This window comes from Xyrauchen texanus, chromosome 7, assembly GCF_025860055.1.
Source record: "Xyrauchen texanus isolate HMW12.3.18 chromosome 7, RBS_HiC_50CHRs, whole genome shotgun sequence".
Taxonomy (NCBI): Eukaryota; Metazoa; Chordata; class Actinopteri; order Cypriniformes; family Catostomidae; genus Xyrauchen; species Xyrauchen texanus.
The window spans coordinates 15888482-15907695 of record NC_068282.1 but is presented as its reverse complement, the minus strand read 5'-3'; the positions used below and the strand labels follow the sequence as shown (position 1 = coordinate 15907695).

Below are 19214 nucleotides of genomic sequence, written 5' to 3'. Positions count from 1 at the left end.
AGGATTCCCTAGGAGCAATAGACTGCACACATGTTGCAATCTCCACAGCTCTAGGAGAACATGAGGCAGATTATGTGAACAGAAAGTCCTTTCACAGCCTTAATGTTCAGGTATTTGAAAAATGTAAAGTTATTTTTATTTGCATTGAGATCAATCTTTAAATAAGTAACTAACAGATAGGACAATTATTTACTGTACATTTCATCTGCAGATGACTTCATGATCACAAGTTTGGATACCAAATGGCCTGGCTCAGTGCATGACTCACGAATTTTCCGTGAGTCTATTTTGTGTCAGCGCTTTGAGGAAGGCAAGTTAAAATTGGTACAGTACACTTTAAAGTTTTAATTTGAAAAGCTTACACAATTTTTCCCTTTTCTGTTCTATGACAGGGCTTTTTGATGGCAGGAGATCGAGGTTATGCATGCCAGAGGTTTTTGCTAACCCCCTATCCTGACCCTCAGACAGGGCCACAAAACCGCTTCGATGTGGCCCTCAGTAAAACCAGGGTCAAGATCGAGATGACCTTTGGCATCCTAAAGGCACGTTTCAACTGCCTTAGGCGTTTAAGAGTGTCACCAGAGCGGGCATCACAGATAGTGGCTGCATGTGCCATTCTGCACAATATAGCCACTATCAGAAAGGAGCGAGTACCACCACAAAACCAGCTTCTCCCTGATGAAATTGACCCCATCACAATTGACCACCCAGCTGGCGCAGCTGTCAGAGATGCAATCACAACACAATATTTTACTTAATAAAAGCACACTGACACTGCTGATAGGTCTCAAACTGTTTTATTGGTCATGTGGCTAGGGAGGAAAGAGAGAAAGAAAAATGACATTAATAAACATTCATAGTGTTCATACAGGGTAACTTGGTTAAAAAAAAAAAAAAAAGTTCACATACTGAGATCTGTTTTTTCCAGCTGTTTGATCTCCAATTTAATTTTTTTAATTTGGAGCCTCCTCAGCTCACAGTCCAGCTCCTTCAGTGAACAGTCTAGTTCTAGACTCCTTTTGTAAAGGGCCCTGACTGAGTCTGTTTCCACCTGAAACAATTCCACCACAAACAATCATTACACGTTTTCTGGAGGTTGATCAAATCACAAAAGTGGCATGACTTTCTACAAACATAGGACTGACTGTAATTAAGGGTTTAAAGCATTACCTTGTTCACATTCCTTCTGAAGCCCATTGAGGTAGAGGCTTCAGTTTCTGGGGCAGGTTGTGAAAAATCCTAAAATAAAAGAGATGTGTAAGAGCCAGTCATTTAATTATGACATTCAAATGTGTGCTATAATAAAAAGCCCAGTGCATTCACCTCAGCAACTGTCTCTGAAGACACAGACAGAGTGTCTTCATCATTTGGTTCACCCTATAAATTGAAGGCCAATTTAAATCAAAATTGTTATAAAGCAGGTTATGTTCATTGTGTTCTGTCTGGTGTACTGACCTCTGTGCAGGAGACTGTGTGCATGTGTGCTGGCTTCAACAGGGACACTGTATTTCCCTCTACTGTGCAGAACATAGAGTCAGCCATATTTAACTTTTTTTTTTAAAACATTAGTAATGCATTGCACACACATACCCAGTGTCACTTGCTTAGAGCCAGCACCAGGGTCAGACTGTACAGCACTTGCAATCCCATCGATAATCGGCCGCCCCTTGTTGTTACTCAGTGCCAACTCCTCCGCCAGTGTATTCTGGAGGAGGTGGCCCTCCCCCAGTTTTCCTTATGTCACACTTTTTTCTGTTTGCTGCAAACAAGTGTTTGTGATTAAATGTTCACAAAAGTAATAAAAGGTTTTGGTAAATACTCACCACTTTGAATTATATTTTTATATTTTGTTTTGATCTGCTGCCAAGAACGTTTGGAGTTGGGGTTGCATCTAAAAATCAATGAATATCAATCTTTCTTAGGATGTAATAGCCTATACATTCACACTTTACATACATCTACACACACACACACTTATGTATGCATGTATATATCAGCACGAATACACATTTTAATTTTAGCATTTAATAAATTTTTAATATGATTATCCTACATAAATTTACATTAATTGTTTAACTTAGCCTATGCATTAACGCAATCAACAATCTTCCTCCAAGATTGTTCTCTTGCTTTGGCAGCAGATACAGTGTTACTGCGTGCTTGAAAAACACTATTCATATTTCTGAATAATAATCTGTTGCTCCTGCGCGGAAAAATATATAGCTCTCGCTCTATCCATATCGAACGCGATTGGTTGTTCAGTGTCGACGTCATTCTTTTATGTGCACGCGCGTGTGGAGTAATCATAGCTTAAGGATCAAAGCCTGAGTTGACAGAGAAAGTTGATGAGCTGCGTCATGGTACCAATAAAGCCTGATTGCATCGGTTTGGTTTTGTCGACTCAAAACCAATCCTGTAACCCCGAGTTAGTTCAACTACCATCATGGTACAGGCCCCAGGGCTAGGCTCACTATTTGCCATCATATGGAATTGTGTTTGCAAGAGAAATTAGTCTCCAAAGTGGCCAAAATGTTCCATCCATCCATCCATCCATCCATCGTCAACCGCTTATCCTGTGTACAGGGTCGCGGGGGGCTGGAGCCTATCCCAGCTAACATTGGGCGAAAGGCGGGGGACACCCTGGACAGGTCGCCAGTCCATCGCAGGGCCCAAAATGTTCTGCTAACAAAAAAAATGCACAGCAGAAAAGATGTTCACTGGAAATCCAAATTAAATAATTTAAAATGCCAGAAAGTAAATGGTGTCAAATCATTTATTTCCTATCACTGCTTTAATTTACATTAGGATGACAGGTGATAGTACTGCCATACTATGCCTGCCTTAAATCACTCCTATCATTGGAGGCAAGTCTGTTTCATATCCTGTGTAAAATGGACATAGGTAACATTTTACAATATGTTCCATTTGTTAACATAAGTTAATGGTTTCATTCACTAACAAAGAACAATATATTATTTACAGCATTTATTAATCTTTATTATTGTTATGCAATTATTAATTTTTAGTTCATAGTACATTAATGTGTGTTCTAATTAACATTAACCAAAAGATTAATAAATGCTGTAAAAGTTGTTCATTGTTAGTTCATGTTAACAAATAGAGCCTTATTGTAAAGTGTTTGAACATAAAAAGCACCGTTTTCCTTTCACACCCACACACGTTTATGTTTAGGGAGTAGCGACAGGTTCCCCAACATATCTGAAACATGAATATTAAATATCTACACCAAATGAAAGTAATTTTTATATTCGTTAAGAAAAATAAAATGGAAATAGTCAGGACATAAACAACTCACAGGTGTTCAAAGGATAATCAATGTTCTTGGCAAAGGGTTGAACCACTCTGAGAGTTCTCATGACTGAAACGTCCAAGAAAGCAGTTTGGTGGGGATGCAACATTAACCAAAATAACAATAACTAAAAGAATACAATCAGGGGCCCAACAGCTCTTAGCGCAGAGTTAAAAAAAAAAAAAAAAACACAATGGCTGTCTCTTTGTCCCAAGTCAAAAGCAAGAGAGGGCTCAAAAGTCTGTTTCATCAGAATCACTGTTTCCTGTGGATTGGGTGTCTTCCTGTTTCTCTCCCCACACAAATCTGTAGTTATTCTCCAACTCTTGCTGTCTCTTCTGCTCTTTATGTACCTCCTCTGTGCCTCCCGTCTACACACAAAGAGAGTGAACAAAAGGAACATGCCATTTACATGCTGGATCAATGTTAAATCATGTAAAGTCTACTATCTATGATAACAATTAATGCAGCATGTTTTCAAAGACTTTGGCAGCATGACAATCTATATGACATCACATCCTTGAATGTATTTGATCAAGAATCAGTTTTAGTTGGGTGTTAAGAGCGGAGGGTGAAATGGATCTTATGTCAGAAATTATTCTCTGATTTATTCTTAGTTTAGTTTATATAAATCACTGTTAATTTTACTGCAGAGCTCATATTGTATGGAATTTGGCATGCCCAATTCCCACTACTTTCTAGGTCCTCATGGTGGTGCGGTTTCTTACCACAATCCGGTTGTCGGATGACAAGTCTCAGTTGCCTCCGCTTATGAGATAGTCCATCCACGCATCTTATCACGTGGCTCGTTATGCATGACACCGCGGAGACTCACAGCATATGGAAGCTCATGCTATTCTCTGCGATCCACGCAAAAATTACCATGTGCCCCATTGACAGAATGAAGCACTAATCGCGACCACAAGGAGGTTACCCAATGGGATTGTACCCTCCCTTACAACCAGGCCAATTTGGGAGACCTGGCTGGAGTCACACCTTTTTACTTGTAGTGACATTCCTGGACATCTATGGCAGAAAAACAAGTCTCTCTCTCTCTCTCTCTCTCTCTCTCTCTCTCTCTGTGTGTGTATTTCTTTTTCAGGTTACAATCGATCACTTGTATAGTGCATGTACATATTTATATACCAAAAGGTTGATGAGAAGCTCTCTAAATGATTTTGTATCCTCCTCAGAGAGCCACTGGTCTCCTGCTTCCTCTGCTGTTTTATGGGTTAATATCTTCACTTCGATCTTTCCTGAAAAACAAACCCAAAATCCTTAGTTATCATCAGCACAAAATAATCTAAGCTAAAGTAAAGAATCAAATGATAATTTTTTATTTAACCCTCCCACATACACACAGTTGTTAGAAGAAATAAGTTGTGATAGAAATTATGCATACAGAGATGATAAAGAAGGCTGTGGGATGTGAGAAGGACAAGTGAAGTGCTGTCATACTCGTAAGTCTCCAAATTCTATTAATGTAAACATAATTTCCACTCCAACACCAGAAAAACTGGGGCAACAGCCTCCACCATGTACTGACAAAAATGGGTGTACTCTAAATTTCTTCAGACAAGCTATTTTAAACACGATGCCTTTCAGTGCCATTCTTAAGACTCACAAAGACTAGGGGCCTGAGTAACTCGGCAAGTAAAGATGCTGACTACCACACCTGAGTGACTCCAGTCAGGCTTCCTAAGCAAACAATTGGCCCGGTTGCTAGATTGGGTAGAGTCACGTTGGGTTAACCTCCTCGTGGTCACTATAATGTGGTTCTCGCTATCGGTGGGGCACATGGCAAGTTGTGCATGGACATTGCAGAATAGCGTGAAGCCTCCACACATGCTAGGTCTCTGTGGTAATGGACTGAACAAGCAACATGATAAGATGCACGGATTGACAGTCTAAGACGTGGAGGCACTGAGATTCGAAATTTGCCACCCGGATTGAGGCGAGTCACTTATGCCACCACAAGGACCTAGAGCGCATTAGGAATTGGGCATGCCAAAGTGGGGAGAAGAAGAGGGAAAAAAAATAAATAAATAAAAAAAAATCACAAATTTCCAAACAGCCATTCGAATTCCAGCACCAAGGAGAAAAACAAAATCATTAGCTGGAAAGAGAAGACTAAAGGTTCCTAGAACGTTCAAAATACAACTTTTTGAGATGGTTCAACCCCCCCCCAATTTATTTTTAATTCATGCCATTATTTACTCACCCTCATGTGGTTCCAAAACCTCCAACTTTGTTTCTTCCATGGAACAGAGATATTAGGCAGTGTAAACCCTTGTCACCATTTGCTTTCATTGTATGACAAAAAAGATTCAATGAAAGTGAATGATGACTGAGGCTAACACTAGAAAGGAAGGGTTTGGAACAACATGAGGTGGAGAAATTATGACAGAATTTTCATTTTTGGGTGAACCTTTAAGTTTAAAAGTGCCCTAATCTTGAAGACCACAAGAGTGGAACAGAGTCAGAAATAGAGAAATGGCAATTTATAATTGTTATTTAGAGAAAATGAACCAGTGCATAGCCCACGTGGATGAATAGTTTAAGATTTAAGAATGCAAGATTAGATCTTCACTCAATTCACAAAGACACACACAGGGTGATAAGAACACTTAAAATGTTGGTGTGTGTTCTGGCCTACCTTCGGCCTTGATGCCAGCTCTCTCTAGCTGTTCTTTGACCACTTCCTGAATCTGCTGCCACTGGGGGTCACCCTCGCCCAGTTCCTTCACCTTCACACCCCCCTCATCATAGTTGCCCCCGGCAACCGCTCCTGTAGCCACACCTCCGCCCACATTATACTTGGTCACCCTGACTTTAACCTGCTCGCCACCGCTGCCCGCTTGGGCAATGAGAGATGGGGGGAGGGATATAGCGGAAAATTTTACCCTCCCAGTTTATCAATTTTCCTGTATCATTCTCTCTCTAGCAATATCAATGGCTCAGCCCAGACAGAGGTACACAACAGCATGACAGTGCATAGTATTAGTGGTGACGATGATTTTATCATGAATATAAACTATCCATTGGCCCCAAAAAGTATTTGGACAGTTGGCCACATTTAAAGTTGTAGCACTGCCATTGCATTAGATACAAAATATCAAATCTAGTGGCATTTCTTTAAAAAAATTTTTAATAATTCTCAGGCAAAATATTGCTAATTTGATATACTGTAAAGTGAAGACAAAAAGTAAATGGAAACTCAGTGGAACATGTCCATAGTTAAAGTGATGAAAGCGGTTTTAGCCATTCTGGAACTTCCATGAGACTGATGCGGTGTCCAAAATAGTTCACTCATTCACTATTTCCTATATAATGAATAGCAGAGAGTGCACTATATCAGCAAAAAGTGAATGAAATGATAGCGTGACCAGACATCCCGTTTTTCCTGGGACAGTCCTGTATTCAAGCACTTTTTCTAGTGCCCAGACTTATTCTGAAAAAAATGTATCTCAGTGATTTAGACACAGTGGCAAAATTAATGGTGCCAGAGAGGCTGGTTTGAGTATTTCTGTAATTGCTGATCTTCTGATGTTCCTAATAGAGTGCTCAATGAGTGTACACTGGGGGCCAAAAGTTTGGAATAATGTACAGATTTTGCTGTTTCGGAAAGAATTTGGTACTTGAATTCACCAAAGTGGCATTCACCTCATCACAAATTATAGTCAGGACATTACTGATGTAAAAAAACAGTGCCATCACTATCTGAAAAGTCATTTTTGATCTAATCTAGACAGGCCCCGTTTCCAGCACCCATCACTCCAACACCTTATCCTTGAGTAATAATGCAAATTGCTAATTTGGTCCTAGAAAATCACTTGCCATTATATCGAACACTGATGAAAGCTATTTGGTTCATTAAATGAAGCTTAACATTGTCTTTGTGTTTGTTTTTGAGTTATAACAGTATGCAATAGACTGGCATGTCTAAAGGTCAATATAATGTCAATAATGTCAAAAAAGAAACAGCTTTCTCTAAAAACTCAGTCAGTCAATCATTGTTTTAAGGAATGAAAGCTATACAATGCTTGAAATAGGCAGAAAAAAGAGATTTCATATAGTGTATGCTACTGTCTTCAAAGACAAAGGACAACTGGCTCTAACAAGGACAGAAAGAGATGTGGAAGGCCAGATGTTCAAGTAAACAAGAGGATAAGTACATCAGGGTCTCTAGTTTGAGAAATAGATGCCTCACATGTCCTCAACTGACAGCTTTAGTGAATTCTACCCGCTCAACACCAGTTTCATGTACAACAGTAAAGAGAAGACTCAGGGGTTTAGGACTTATGGGAAGAATTGCAAAGAAAAAGCCACTTTTGAAACAGAAAAACAAAAAGAAAATGTTAGAGTGGGCACAGAAATACAGACATTGGACAACAGTGTTATGGATTTTTACCCCATTGAGCTTTTGTGGGATAAGCTAGACTGTCACATCTATGGCAAGTGCTACAGGAAGCATGTGGTGAAATGTCACTGCAAGTGGAGGATTTTTTGATGAGAACTCTTTGAAGTAGTTTAAGAAGTTCTGAACATTTTGAGCCATGAATTAGATACGCCCATATTCCCAAATCACTGCCCTCCAACGATATCGTTGAGACGGACACGAAAGTGTAGAGCAGTGTTTCTTCTCACAGTTGTCAAACACAACAGTAGCTAATAGCGCCCTCAGCTGACAACTGTTATGAATCTAAACATGACAATAAACCTGAAAGTTCCACATCAACTACTACACTATTAGAAGATGCAAAACGATTGACAGGCAGAAGGCAAAGTCTTCTGATTACACAGCCTAGAGCCATCACAGAGTGAGACATCTCAGGGCACTTATTTCAGTGAAATCTTTCAAGGAGAAGGAACATTTTCTGCATACCATTCCATAAAAATCACTTACAGCACCAGTAATGGTGGTAATGGGAGCTGACTGGTTAAATGTAAGAAAAGATCATTCCAATAGGTCTAGCGAAATTTGTTTACAGAAGTCACTTATTTTTTTGTTATCAAATGCAATGACATTCATACATTTTAAATGTGGCTCAAATGTCCAGATTATTTTGGGCCCACTGTATGATACATTTACATGTCTAATACATACACATATATATAGTATGACATGCTCATAAGCTGGTTCTATGAATACCTGGGATGTAAAGATGAAAGTTACAAAGAATTTAATGGACCATCCATTCTACCATGTTTATTCATGCACTCACTCTTTTCACCCGTTCACTCAGTATCCATTCTCCATATTTACCTGGTGTTTTAGGAACCAAGTTTGGGCTGCCAGGTGAAGGGCCTCCCTCTTTCTTATGTGGAGTGTGTGTGTTTTTATACATTTCTGTATTTTCTTCCGTTTCTGGTTCACTTTCATGTCCTGTCTTGTCTTCAAGACGGTCCAGAAGTTTTCCGAGTGTGTTCTCTAGAGTTTGCGTAGCCTGAGAGTGATCATACTCTCCCTTAAGACCTTCGTTCTCTAACTCCTCCTGAGCCTGAAAAACAAAAAGCATTTACTTGAATGGAAATGTACTGTCAAATCTATTGCCTGATTTGTATAGGAGCTAGTTGTAACAACTGTGGAGCTCATACTTCCTCTATGATGTTGTCAAACTCTTTCTGCATCTCTTCTTTTATCTCTCCTATCTTAGAGGGGGGAACAGACAGATCTGCCACCTCATCCTCAAACTCCTGCAGTAATCTCTCATCCTCATCCCCTTCCTTTATCTCCACCTCCACTTCCCTCCCTGCTGTGCCCTCTTCTTTTTCCTCCTCCTCTCTCTTCTGAGATGATTTCTGGCTCTCATTTTCAAGCTCGGCATTCCTGTTCTGAACAGAGAACATAGAAATTAGCGGTTGACCGAAATGGGGTGTTTAATATTCAAAGACAATATCAAGAGCGAAGGGTGGCTGAAGACTGATATAAATACAACACAGAAACATATACATGATTATGGAAATTAAAAACTAAAAGATGCAAATGTAAGAGATGTGTTGAATGAATGCTAAAGAATAAAATAATAAAAATGTTATAGGTATGTAGGTATAAACATACATTTAGAGTAGTAACAAATGAATATGTATAGGGGTAAATTGTATGTCTCACACACACAAACACACACACACACACACGGCTGTGTGAACATTTGCATATTTATGCGAACAACATGCTACATTCCAAAAAGCCTTGAGTTTTTTTTCTTGCTATTAATTCATTCTAATTATTGATCTGTTGGTTTAAAAGGATGGTTCACCCAAAAATTACAATTCTTTCATTGTTTACTCACCCTCATGCCGTCCCAAATGTGTATGACTTTCTTTCTTCTGCTGAACACAAACAAAGATTTCAGCTCTGTTGGTCCTTACAATGCAAGTGAATGATGACCAGATCTTTCAAGCACCAAAAATCACACAGAGGCAGCATAAAAGTAATCCATAAGACCCAGTGGTTAAATCAATATCTTCACAAGAAATATGATAGTTGTGGGTGAGAAACAGATAAATATTTAAGTCCTTTTTTACTATAAATCTCCACTTTCACATTCTGAAAGTGAAACAAACAAAAAATGTATTTAAATATTGATCTGTTTCTCACCCAAAGTGATTGCATTGCTTCAGAAGACATATTAAACCACTGGAATCGTAAGGATTACTTTTATGCTGCCTTTATGGGATTTCTGGGGCCCGGTCTGGCCACCATTCACTTGTATTGTATGGACCAACAAAGCTGAAATATTATTCTAAAAATGAAGGTGAGTAAATGTTGAGAGAGCTTTAATTTTGGGGTGAATAATCCCTTTAATGTCATTTCATAAACCCGTTTTCAATGCATTAGCATCCTCATGTGTGCTGATATGTATACGGCAAAGGCTCCATGCATCATCACCCAAAGCTTACATTTTATTGGCCTGTGGGATTTCATCGCAAGAAAAAATAAAATACGCTTATTGTAAAAAAAACATTTTAAAACATAAAATTGCCCTTTGTTGTTTGAGGTGAAAGGGCTTTTTTCTTTGTAAGTGGACCTAAGGGAAATAATTCAATATGATGCACGACCCCTTCAAACTGAACAGTTATTGTACAGAATATTTACTCAAAATATTTGAAAACAGCAAAGGTGCATTATCCATTGACAAGGCTGTCAGAATATTTTGGAATTGGCATAGTTTATTGACTGATAATTTCAAAATTGTCATGGCTGATATATTGGTGTAGCACTAGAATATAAATCTAGAATATCTTTAATATAAAGAGGGCATTATTTTCTGCATTACAATTCTTCTGGTAGAGCAAAAATAGATGGATGTGCATCTGGAAAGAGACAGTCCTCATACTGTTACATGGCATGAAACTACACAAACATACAGCATGGGATGACAAATCAATGAATGGTGAGTGGTATGGTCTGCAACAGGAAATGAGTGTGTCTATAAAGCAAATGCCTGCAATACTCACCTTTTGATTACTCTCTTTGAGGTGTTGTACAAACTTCATCAGGTCTGCCGGATCAGTGATGATTTTGAAATTAAACTTTTCTTCCCCAAGTACTGAACAAAAGGAGAAATGTGTGCAAAAGTTCACATTGAAATTACATAGAAATTTACAGTGAAGTGTTTGACCAATGGTAATTGCGCAGATATACGTAACACACTCAACCTTTAGATTTGTATTATTATTATTATTATTATTTTTTTTTAGGTGAGAAACATTTAAACATTTAAATTAATTAATTACTTACTGTCATTCTTGTGCAATTTACTGTCCTGAGGCTCCTGAGGGCTCTGTAAGACAATTGTAAAACACAGTCATCATTAGTGCTCCTTCAACAGTTGACAGATAGTGACTCTTTACACAGCTGTCAAGGCCATGGTAAGTACATGTGGTATACATCACAATAGAGAATGGAGTGAGCAGGTGCTATAGATAAGACTGTACCTCGGTGTCGGGTGTGCTTGACTCTGTGCTGGCTGGTTTGGTAACACCCTCCCAGAAGTCCTTGTTCTCTGCCTCTTCACTCACCGATTCCCCCTCAGCCTCTATTAACACACAAATTCACACAGATGTAATACTGTTTAAATAGGCAGAGAGGACAGTGCTTTAAAGCAGCTGCTACTAAACTGACTGAGAAAGATACAAAAGTAATAATTATAGTATATATGGACAAGAACCTGGACAAAAAACAATGACAGCAATTACATCATTGCCTGGATACTAACCTTTGGTCTCTGACCCTGGAATTGTTGTCTCATCTGAAGGGACTGCAGTATCTTCATTCATTTTATCATCCTGCAATTCCTTGTGCTTGTCATCTTTTGACAGAATTTCATCTAGGTTCCTGAGCTCCTCTGAGATCTGCTCCACTTTAAGTTTAGTGTCAGCTGAGAGAGGGAGAGAGAGATACAGAGACAGATGTCAAAGTGTTAAAAATAATGTATCAATTAGAGGACAGAGTATGATTAAATGTAGGCTGACTGCTTCTCTGGAGACATCATCTCAAGGACATTACTTCCACAGTGAAAGACATCAAAGACATTTTCCATGAATAGTGAAGTGACAAAAGACAAAATTCAAGACTACTACAGTCTGATTAAACTCATTAAAGGGATAGATCATCAAAAAAAAAAAAAAAAAAAAAAGAGTCATAATTTACTCATTCTAATGTTGTTCAAAGCCTGAATGACTTCCTTTCTTCCGTGGAACACACAAAAAGATGTTGGGTCTCATTCCCTGATGCAGACTGAGGCCGTCATTCTGCGTAACCTAAACCTCCTTTTGTGTTCCACAGAGAGATAATTCTTTTTTAATTTGTTTGGAACAACATAAGGGAGAGTAAATGATGACAATTTTCTTTTGTGTGTGATTTATCCCTTTAAGGTCTTCTGAAATCAAAAAGCTTAGTGTTTTCAGAGTCCAAGGCCACATTCGCACTTATCCGTTTTTGTTTCAAAACTCACTTTTAAGTTTCAGTTTCAGTCATTGTTTTCTAAAGTATACGGTAATGAAGAGAGTTTTCAAAACCCTCCCTTTTCGGTGGAGGAAAATGCCGTTCTGGTACGGATGAGAGGTGTAAACGTGACACAATGAATGCCTTTTAAAATGAATACATATTAGTGTGTTCGTGGCCTAATACAACTGGCATAACATACAGTACTTTAATGTGCTGTAAAATCTTACAGCAGAACATAACAAGATTGTAAAATGTATATTTACTACATAAATCTCCATGACTTAAGATTTTATTAATTTCCATGACTTTTCCAGGTTTGGAAAACAAACAAATTCCCAGATTTTTACAGGTTCTTCATTATGCGACACCCTGCCTGAATGATTTAAGAAGAAAAAAAGCTAACTTCTCAATTATAATGCTTCTTTTGCACAAAAACATGGTTATAACCTTTTTCACAATGTAAATGAAGACACCACTCTTCTTACACTTACAGACTTGGGACTTCACATAGTCCATGTACTGCTGGGCATTTAGAGCAGGTTGGCACACAATGCCTTGTGGCTTTGCAGTGGAAGTTGGGCGCAGGAGCGGGTGCTGGCATGTGCGAGATGTATGCACTGTCAAGACGTAGTGACAGGACTGAGGTTCATCCACCCGTACAATAAAATCACTTGAGCCCTCCTCGCACACAAACTGTTAAAAAAAAAATAGCAATAAATAATCAGATCATCACTGCCACTGGATGTGGTCCCTTTAAAAAGTAGCACATGATGACAACAACTCACTCCTAAATGTCTTTTTCTTGTTCTATATGAAGTTATAGTTCTATAATAATTAAGATATTAATAATGGAATATAATGATTGATCTGAAAAGTAAACAATGTTTAACTTTCCCCATGGCCCGCAAAAAACAGGTGGATGTGCTCTTACTCTGACTTCTGTCTCTCTGGGGTTGCCGTTCAGGTCACATTTGGAGCCATTGACATATGACTGACTGTGATACCTTTTAAGCTTATGCTGCTTAGAGGCCTAAAGAGAGGATAAGATGAAACATTTTCCATATTAACAAACCTTAAAAAGTGTCAATAAGCAGAAAATAAATGTTTATTTTCACATCTTATAATTTTAATAACATATATATTTAATAGGGAATTAAGTATTAATTTATTCCTAATAGGGATGAATTATATATTGTGGACCATTTTGGTATTTGTTGATAATAGTGACTATGTTTTATTCATGGCATTGGATGTTATACTGTAGCATATTTAATTTTTAACTTTTGTTTTTAACCTTAGTACAAGTTGTGTGATTTATGCATAAAACATTTTTTATTACTTGACAAATATTTACAAAACCTCTATTAATTTTACTGATGTAATAAATATGTAGTTTATGACAGTTTATTTTAGATCCTATTAGCTGGTAGTTAAGATTAGGTGAGTTTATTGCTCTCCTGGAGGTGTAATACCTATTTGATCATTAAAAACCATTGGTTGTTACTCTGAGCACTACTCTCTAACCAGTCACCAGTCTTTTGAAGACTAACCAACCAACAATCCAGAAGTCCCTCCTCTATTTGAATTTTTTCTAATTCCAAGAATAGGCCTGTTATTATTTTGTATTTTTTTTTCATACAAATACTTAAAAGATGCTGTACATTATAGTGTCGTAGTAATTGAATTCAATCATAACACATAAAACACTTGTGTGTATTTTATTAACACGCAAAATAATAAGTTTATAATATCGGTGACATCAGTTATTATCAGGGTGTGATTTTCTTTTTGGGGGGGGTCATCAATGTAAATGTCATAATTGAAATTTTAAAGTAGAAATTTAGATGACAGTGTAATTCATATCAAAAGCAGTCTCAAATTCTTAAACTGTAGACTAAAACCACAGAAAATTATTATTTTAATTAATATTAATAATTTAATTAAAAACAATTAACTGTACTGAAAATTTACTTTAACAACTAAATTATCTTAAATAATTAACAGGAGGCATTAGGATAAGCTGTCATATACTTTGCTGCAGAGCTAACATTAACGAACAAATAACAAATTTGATCATCAGCCACATGTTGGTTATTTTTCTGGGCTTCCACGTTCCCGCACAATTGCGCAGGTATAAAGACTTCAGTGTTTTTTACCTTCTGTAGCCTCTTGTTTCGGAAGATATTTTCGGAAGGGTCATAAAAAAAAAATCATAAGTGTGAATGGATTGTCCAAATTTTTAATTCAAGTGTGTAATATAGGATTACAGGCTCACTAATGTCACTAGTTGTGTTGTATTTAGGTAGGTATTCCAATCAATTTCTTCAAATAATCCCAAATAGGCTGCAAATGTTTATGTTGAATATTTCTTGATAAATAATCAGCACAGCTATACATTTTGGCTAATTAAAAATAGTTCTAGGCAAAATCTGACTAAATTTTTATATAGTTGCATCACTAATCTTCTCTGAAGCGAGAAAGAACATAGAGAGAAAAGAGAAAATTTGTAAACAAGTACATACAGTACACTAAACTTATCTCTTACCTTGGCAGTTTCATTGGTCCAGTCAAACTCAGAATCATAATATCCCAAAAAGAGGACATCTCCCTTGATCTCTGAATCTAGAAGCAAAGACATTGTACTCCTTTAATTTCGCATAGTGATTTCGCAAGTGTACACAGGCAGTGCACCAAGCTACATATTGATTTCTCAATTACAAATGCCAAAGCAAAACCACTGTTTTAGGCAGTGGGGATGCGATCATATTTGTTAGTATTTTATCAAGTTTAACATTTCAGACTGTCCTCAAAAATTCAACGCTAAAGCCAGAACAAGATCACAGCCACACTATACAAATCCAAAGTTGTATGAAATCTTAAATGATATTTAACATTTCAGACTGCTTTTAGACATTGTAAGATGTCAATTTGACAATCTTATTAAAGATACATTACACGATTGATTTAACATACCTTCTAAGTGGTACTGCCTAATGTGCTGGCCGTAGCAGAACTCATATGTCCACCAGTCTTTGGTCTATAAACAGAAGACAAAAAAAGTTTCAAGTAGTGTTGCATCCTTGGCCCTACAAAATTCCAGGACACCTGATCAATGACTGAAAAATGCATCGCTGGCCATCATACAAGAAATAAAACATTATTTATGATTGATTTGTTTTTATATAGAAATTACCGTATATATAGCATATCATTCAATCAAACAAACAGCATCAATCCACTTAAAAACATTTTTTATTTTATTTTGTTTAAGTTTAATTGATCCGGGGCCTGGGTAGCTTAGTGGAACCCCTGGAGTTCGCTAGTTCGAATCCCAGGGTGTGCCGAGTGATTCCAGACAGGTTTCCTAAGCAACAAAATTGGCCCGGTTGCTAGGGAGGGTAAAGTCACATGGGGTCAACTCCTCAAGCAATCAAACAAGGCAAACAAGCCGCTTGATTAGATGTGCAGGATGACGGTCTCAGATGCGGAGGCAGCTGGGATTCGTCCTCTGCCACCCGGATTGAGGTGAATCTCTACGCGACCATGAGGACTTAAAAGCACATTGGGAATTGGGCATGCCGAATTGGGTGAAAAAAAGAAAAGAAAAGATTACTCGATTCAATCTGATGGAATTTTGTGATGGAATTTTTTTGTGTACAGGTTTAACATGTTATTTACTTATTCTAGCCCTAAGAGTTTATGGTTAACACTGAACATTTAAATGTTTTAAAATGTATAAATGTTTATGTATAAAGTAAAAAAAGAAGCCATTTGTACGTTTGAACCGAAGAAAATCAAATAAATATACATAAACATTCCATTAAAAATATATTTTCAAGATTTACAGAATGCATTTCGAGATTTATGAGTTTCAATTTCATAAGCAATTTCCATATAATTTAATTGAATAATCTTTAACCAAATTAAGTAAAAGATATTGCAAGTTTTACTAATGATCTAATAATCATTCTAAAGGATTGTAAATCATTCAAAGATGAACGTTAAGGATTACAAAATTCAATTTGATGGAAATTTGCTGTGAAATTGAAATGCGTAAATCTTAAAAATAGGCTTTTTTTTTACGTTTTGGGCATTACGAACCTAATATCTTACAGTAAAAGGAAGGAAATTCCTTTTTTGGACATGTTTTCCAGAATATAAAGCATTATAGAAAGTAGACTAAAGTTTAAAAATCACAAAACTGAAAAATGTCAATCATCCCAACAAACCCGTTCACTAAATTTAATTAAGATTTTCTTATTATTCATATGAGAATGCGTTTAATTATCCTCCTTGCAAAGTGTGCTTACAAACAAGGGTTTAACTGTGTGAAAAATAAAATATTGAAATACCTGGACATTTTGCATCACAGAGTGAATTAAATTTCAGGGCAAATGTCTAAAAATACGTAGTTCAATATTTGCAAATCACCGAAATTCAGGAACTAAAAGGACTAAGCAAATGGTAATTATTTATAAATTATTGACTCAAACACTGACACATCTCTGAGGGTGCTTTTAACAAATAACATTTTGTGATTCATATAATGCATTCACTAATTTCTAGGTCAATAGTTGTGTATGCCCAGTAGTGTCTAGGTCATTGTAATTCTGGAAGAGATGTCAACCTTAACCAAGCAGGTTGCAGTCTGCATGGGCATGAGAAGCTCAGGGACTCCTGGGCCGCTGTAGCCCTTCACGTCAGGCTCTGACATCGGGTCCTGATGGAAGCGCACTGCCTGAGCAGGCAACCGACACTCATACAGCTGCTTGTATTTGTTAGAAACCAACATCACATCTTCCAACTACAAATAAGAACAGAAAGAACATGAGCAAAACAGAAAGGACATTGGAAAAGGAGAACCAGTAAGTGAGAGAGCGGTTTGTCTACTGCAATGCTTTACAGCTCTGAAATAATTTGTGACCACTACAAAATTATCAGTTTCTCTGGATTTACTATTTCTAGGTATCTGTTTGAGTAAAATTAATATTTTGTTTTATTCTATAAACTAAAACTAAAAATACTGTCATGTAAAGCATTTATTTGCAATTCATAATAATTTTTAAACAATGCAGTACTAATGTTTTAAACCATTAATATGTGGTGGAATATCCCTGATTTTCAATCACAGCTTTCATGCATCTTGGCATGCTCTCTACCAGTCTTTCACATTACTGTTTGGTGACTTTATGGCACTGCTGGCACAAATATTCAAGCAGCACAGCTTTGTTTGATGGCTTGTGGCCATCAATTTTCCTCTTGATCACATTCCAGAGGTTTTCAATGGGGTTCAGGTCAAGAGATTGGGCTGGCCATGATAGGGTTTTGATCTGGTGGTGCTCCATCCACACCTTGATTGACCTGGCTGTGTGGTATGGAGCAAAGTTCTGCTGGAAAAAACAATCCTCAGAACTGAACCCCATTGAAAACCTCTCTGATGTGACCAAGAGGAAGATGGATGGTCACAAGCCATCAAACAAAGATGAGATGCTTGAATTTTTGTGCCAGTAGTGGCATAATGTCACCCAACAGCAATGTGAAAGACTGGTAGAGAGCATGCCAAGATGCATGAAAACTGTGACTGAAAATCAGGGTTATTCCACCAAATATTTATTTCTGAACACTTTTTAAGTTAAACCTTAGTATTGTGTTGTTTCAAAATGAATATGAACTTGTTTTCTTTGCATTATTCGAGGTCTGAAAACACTGCATCTTTTTTTTGTTATTTGACCAGTTATCATTCTCTGCAAATAAATGCTCTAAATGGCCATATTTTGAAACAAAAATCTATAAATCATAAAACACATACCTATAATTAGTAAATCCAGAGAAACTGATCATTTTGCATTGGACTCTTAATTTTTTCCAGAGCTGTATATGGTTACAATTATATGAAACCTTTGGAAATATAGCAGGGATTAGACGCATAACAATTTGCTTTGACGTGAGCTAGCTAATTCCTCGTAACTTGACCATCTTAACAATTCTGTGTAAGACCAGCAGAAGCTGAGTATATTAGCAAAAACTGTCGTGTTTACATACATATGCAGCTGTCTGTTTCTGTTTACAGTCAAGCTGCACATGAAGCTAACAGCTGACTGCATAGCAAACAAACAGTTCGCTGCAGTTCTGGCAAAAACAATCTTACCTGCCCCATAATAACAGGATCGGGCAGAATCTGTATTCCATATTTCATTTCATTTAATTCTTCTAAATTCAAAAAAGCCGATACGGACAGGAGACATGCTAAGAAAAAAACATACAATCCTCTTAAACACTTAATCAAGGAGGAAGCCATTGTTCTCTCATATCGAAAACTAGCGCTGTCAAATGACTTATTTGGTGAATGTCGATGTGCGCTAGGCAACTGGATTGGACAACGTTTTAAAAAGCTGAGATGTAGTTGGATAATATAAACGTCAGTTAAATTAAGAACGCGTTTTTATTGGATATTGGGCCATGAAACACACCCATCAGCCACGAAAATGACTTCCATTGGACCCGCCGAGTACACGCGAATGTGCTTGACACAATGTAATGTTATTGTTCAGCCTCACGGGGACGCTGTGGATTATTTAAAAGTGTTCAGTCGCACACAAATGGCGCATATTGTTTTGGTTTTCTGGATCTTCATTTTTGCATGCGGTGGATGAAAATTAGAGAAGGGGTATGGCATTTAGTGGTATTGCATATTACATTTTGGTGCCTCTAGCACATACCGCTGAAAGTTGTGCACATCCGGTGGCATATCCATTTGTGAGAGGCATGTGGCATATGCTGCTAGTTTTTGTGGCACATTTCCGGTTTTTAGTGACATGTTCCACTGTATTTTGTGGCATTTACGGTCGTTAGAGGCATGTGCCACTGAAATTTGTGGCACGTTTGGTCGACTGACACATGTCACTGTATTTTAAGGCATACTGTAGACGCTGTCAACGATATACGCTGGTT

At 37.4% G+C, this 19214-nt stretch overlaps 1 protein-coding gene across 4 annotated transcripts; it reads right to left on the bottom strand.

Annotated features, from left to right (window-relative positions):
- Window positions 1-763: 763 nt before the first annotated feature.
- os9 (OS9 endoplasmic reticulum lectin) lies at window positions 764-18587 on the bottom strand. Of its 4 annotated transcripts, none has more exons than XM_052129616.1 (20): window positions 18412-18587; window positions 16891-17067; window positions 15237-15300; window positions 14809-14885; window positions 13195-13293; window positions 12755-12956; window positions 11533-11694; window positions 11252-11352; window positions 11055-11097; window positions 10772-10863; window positions 8909-9145; window positions 8577-8811; window positions 5967-6167; window positions 4457-4566; window positions 1591-3681; window positions 1456-1517; window positions 1324-1377; window positions 1146-1239; window positions 910-1051; window positions 764-812 (listed from the first exon to the last, which is right to left on the bottom strand). In XM_052129616.1, the coding sequence occupies exons 1-15, from the start codon at window positions 18559-18561 to the stop codon at window positions 3544-3546; spliced, it is 2088 nt and encodes a 695-aa protein (XP_051985576.1). In that variant the 5' UTR covers window positions 18562-18587; the 3' UTR covers window positions 764-812; window positions 910-1051; window positions 1146-1239; window positions 1324-1377; window positions 1456-1517; window positions 1591-3543. The 4 variants fall into 4 exon arrangements, with proteins under 4 accessions (XP_051985576.1, XP_051985577.1, XP_051985579.1 ...); XM_052129617.1 differs by having other exon boundaries at window positions 1171-1239; XM_052129619.1 differs by lacking the exon at window positions 4457-4566.
- Between the last annotated feature and the right edge of the window lie 627 nt (window positions 18588-19214).

Excerpts from the sequence above, each read along its gene's own strand:
- os9 (XM_052129616.1), bottom strand. The coding sequence starts at position 18,561 with ATGGCTTCCTCCTTGATTAAGTGTTTAAGAGGATTGTATGTTTTTTTC. Across the intron at positions 11,098-11,251 it reads CAAGCACACCCGACACCGAG|AGCCCTCAGGAGCCTCAGGA; the intron begins GTACAGTCTTAT and ends ATTGTCTTACAG. Across the intron at positions 3,682-4,456 it reads AGCTTCTCATCAACCTTTTG|ACGGGAGGCACAGAGGAGGT; the intron begins GTATATAAATAT and ends CTTTGTGTGTAG.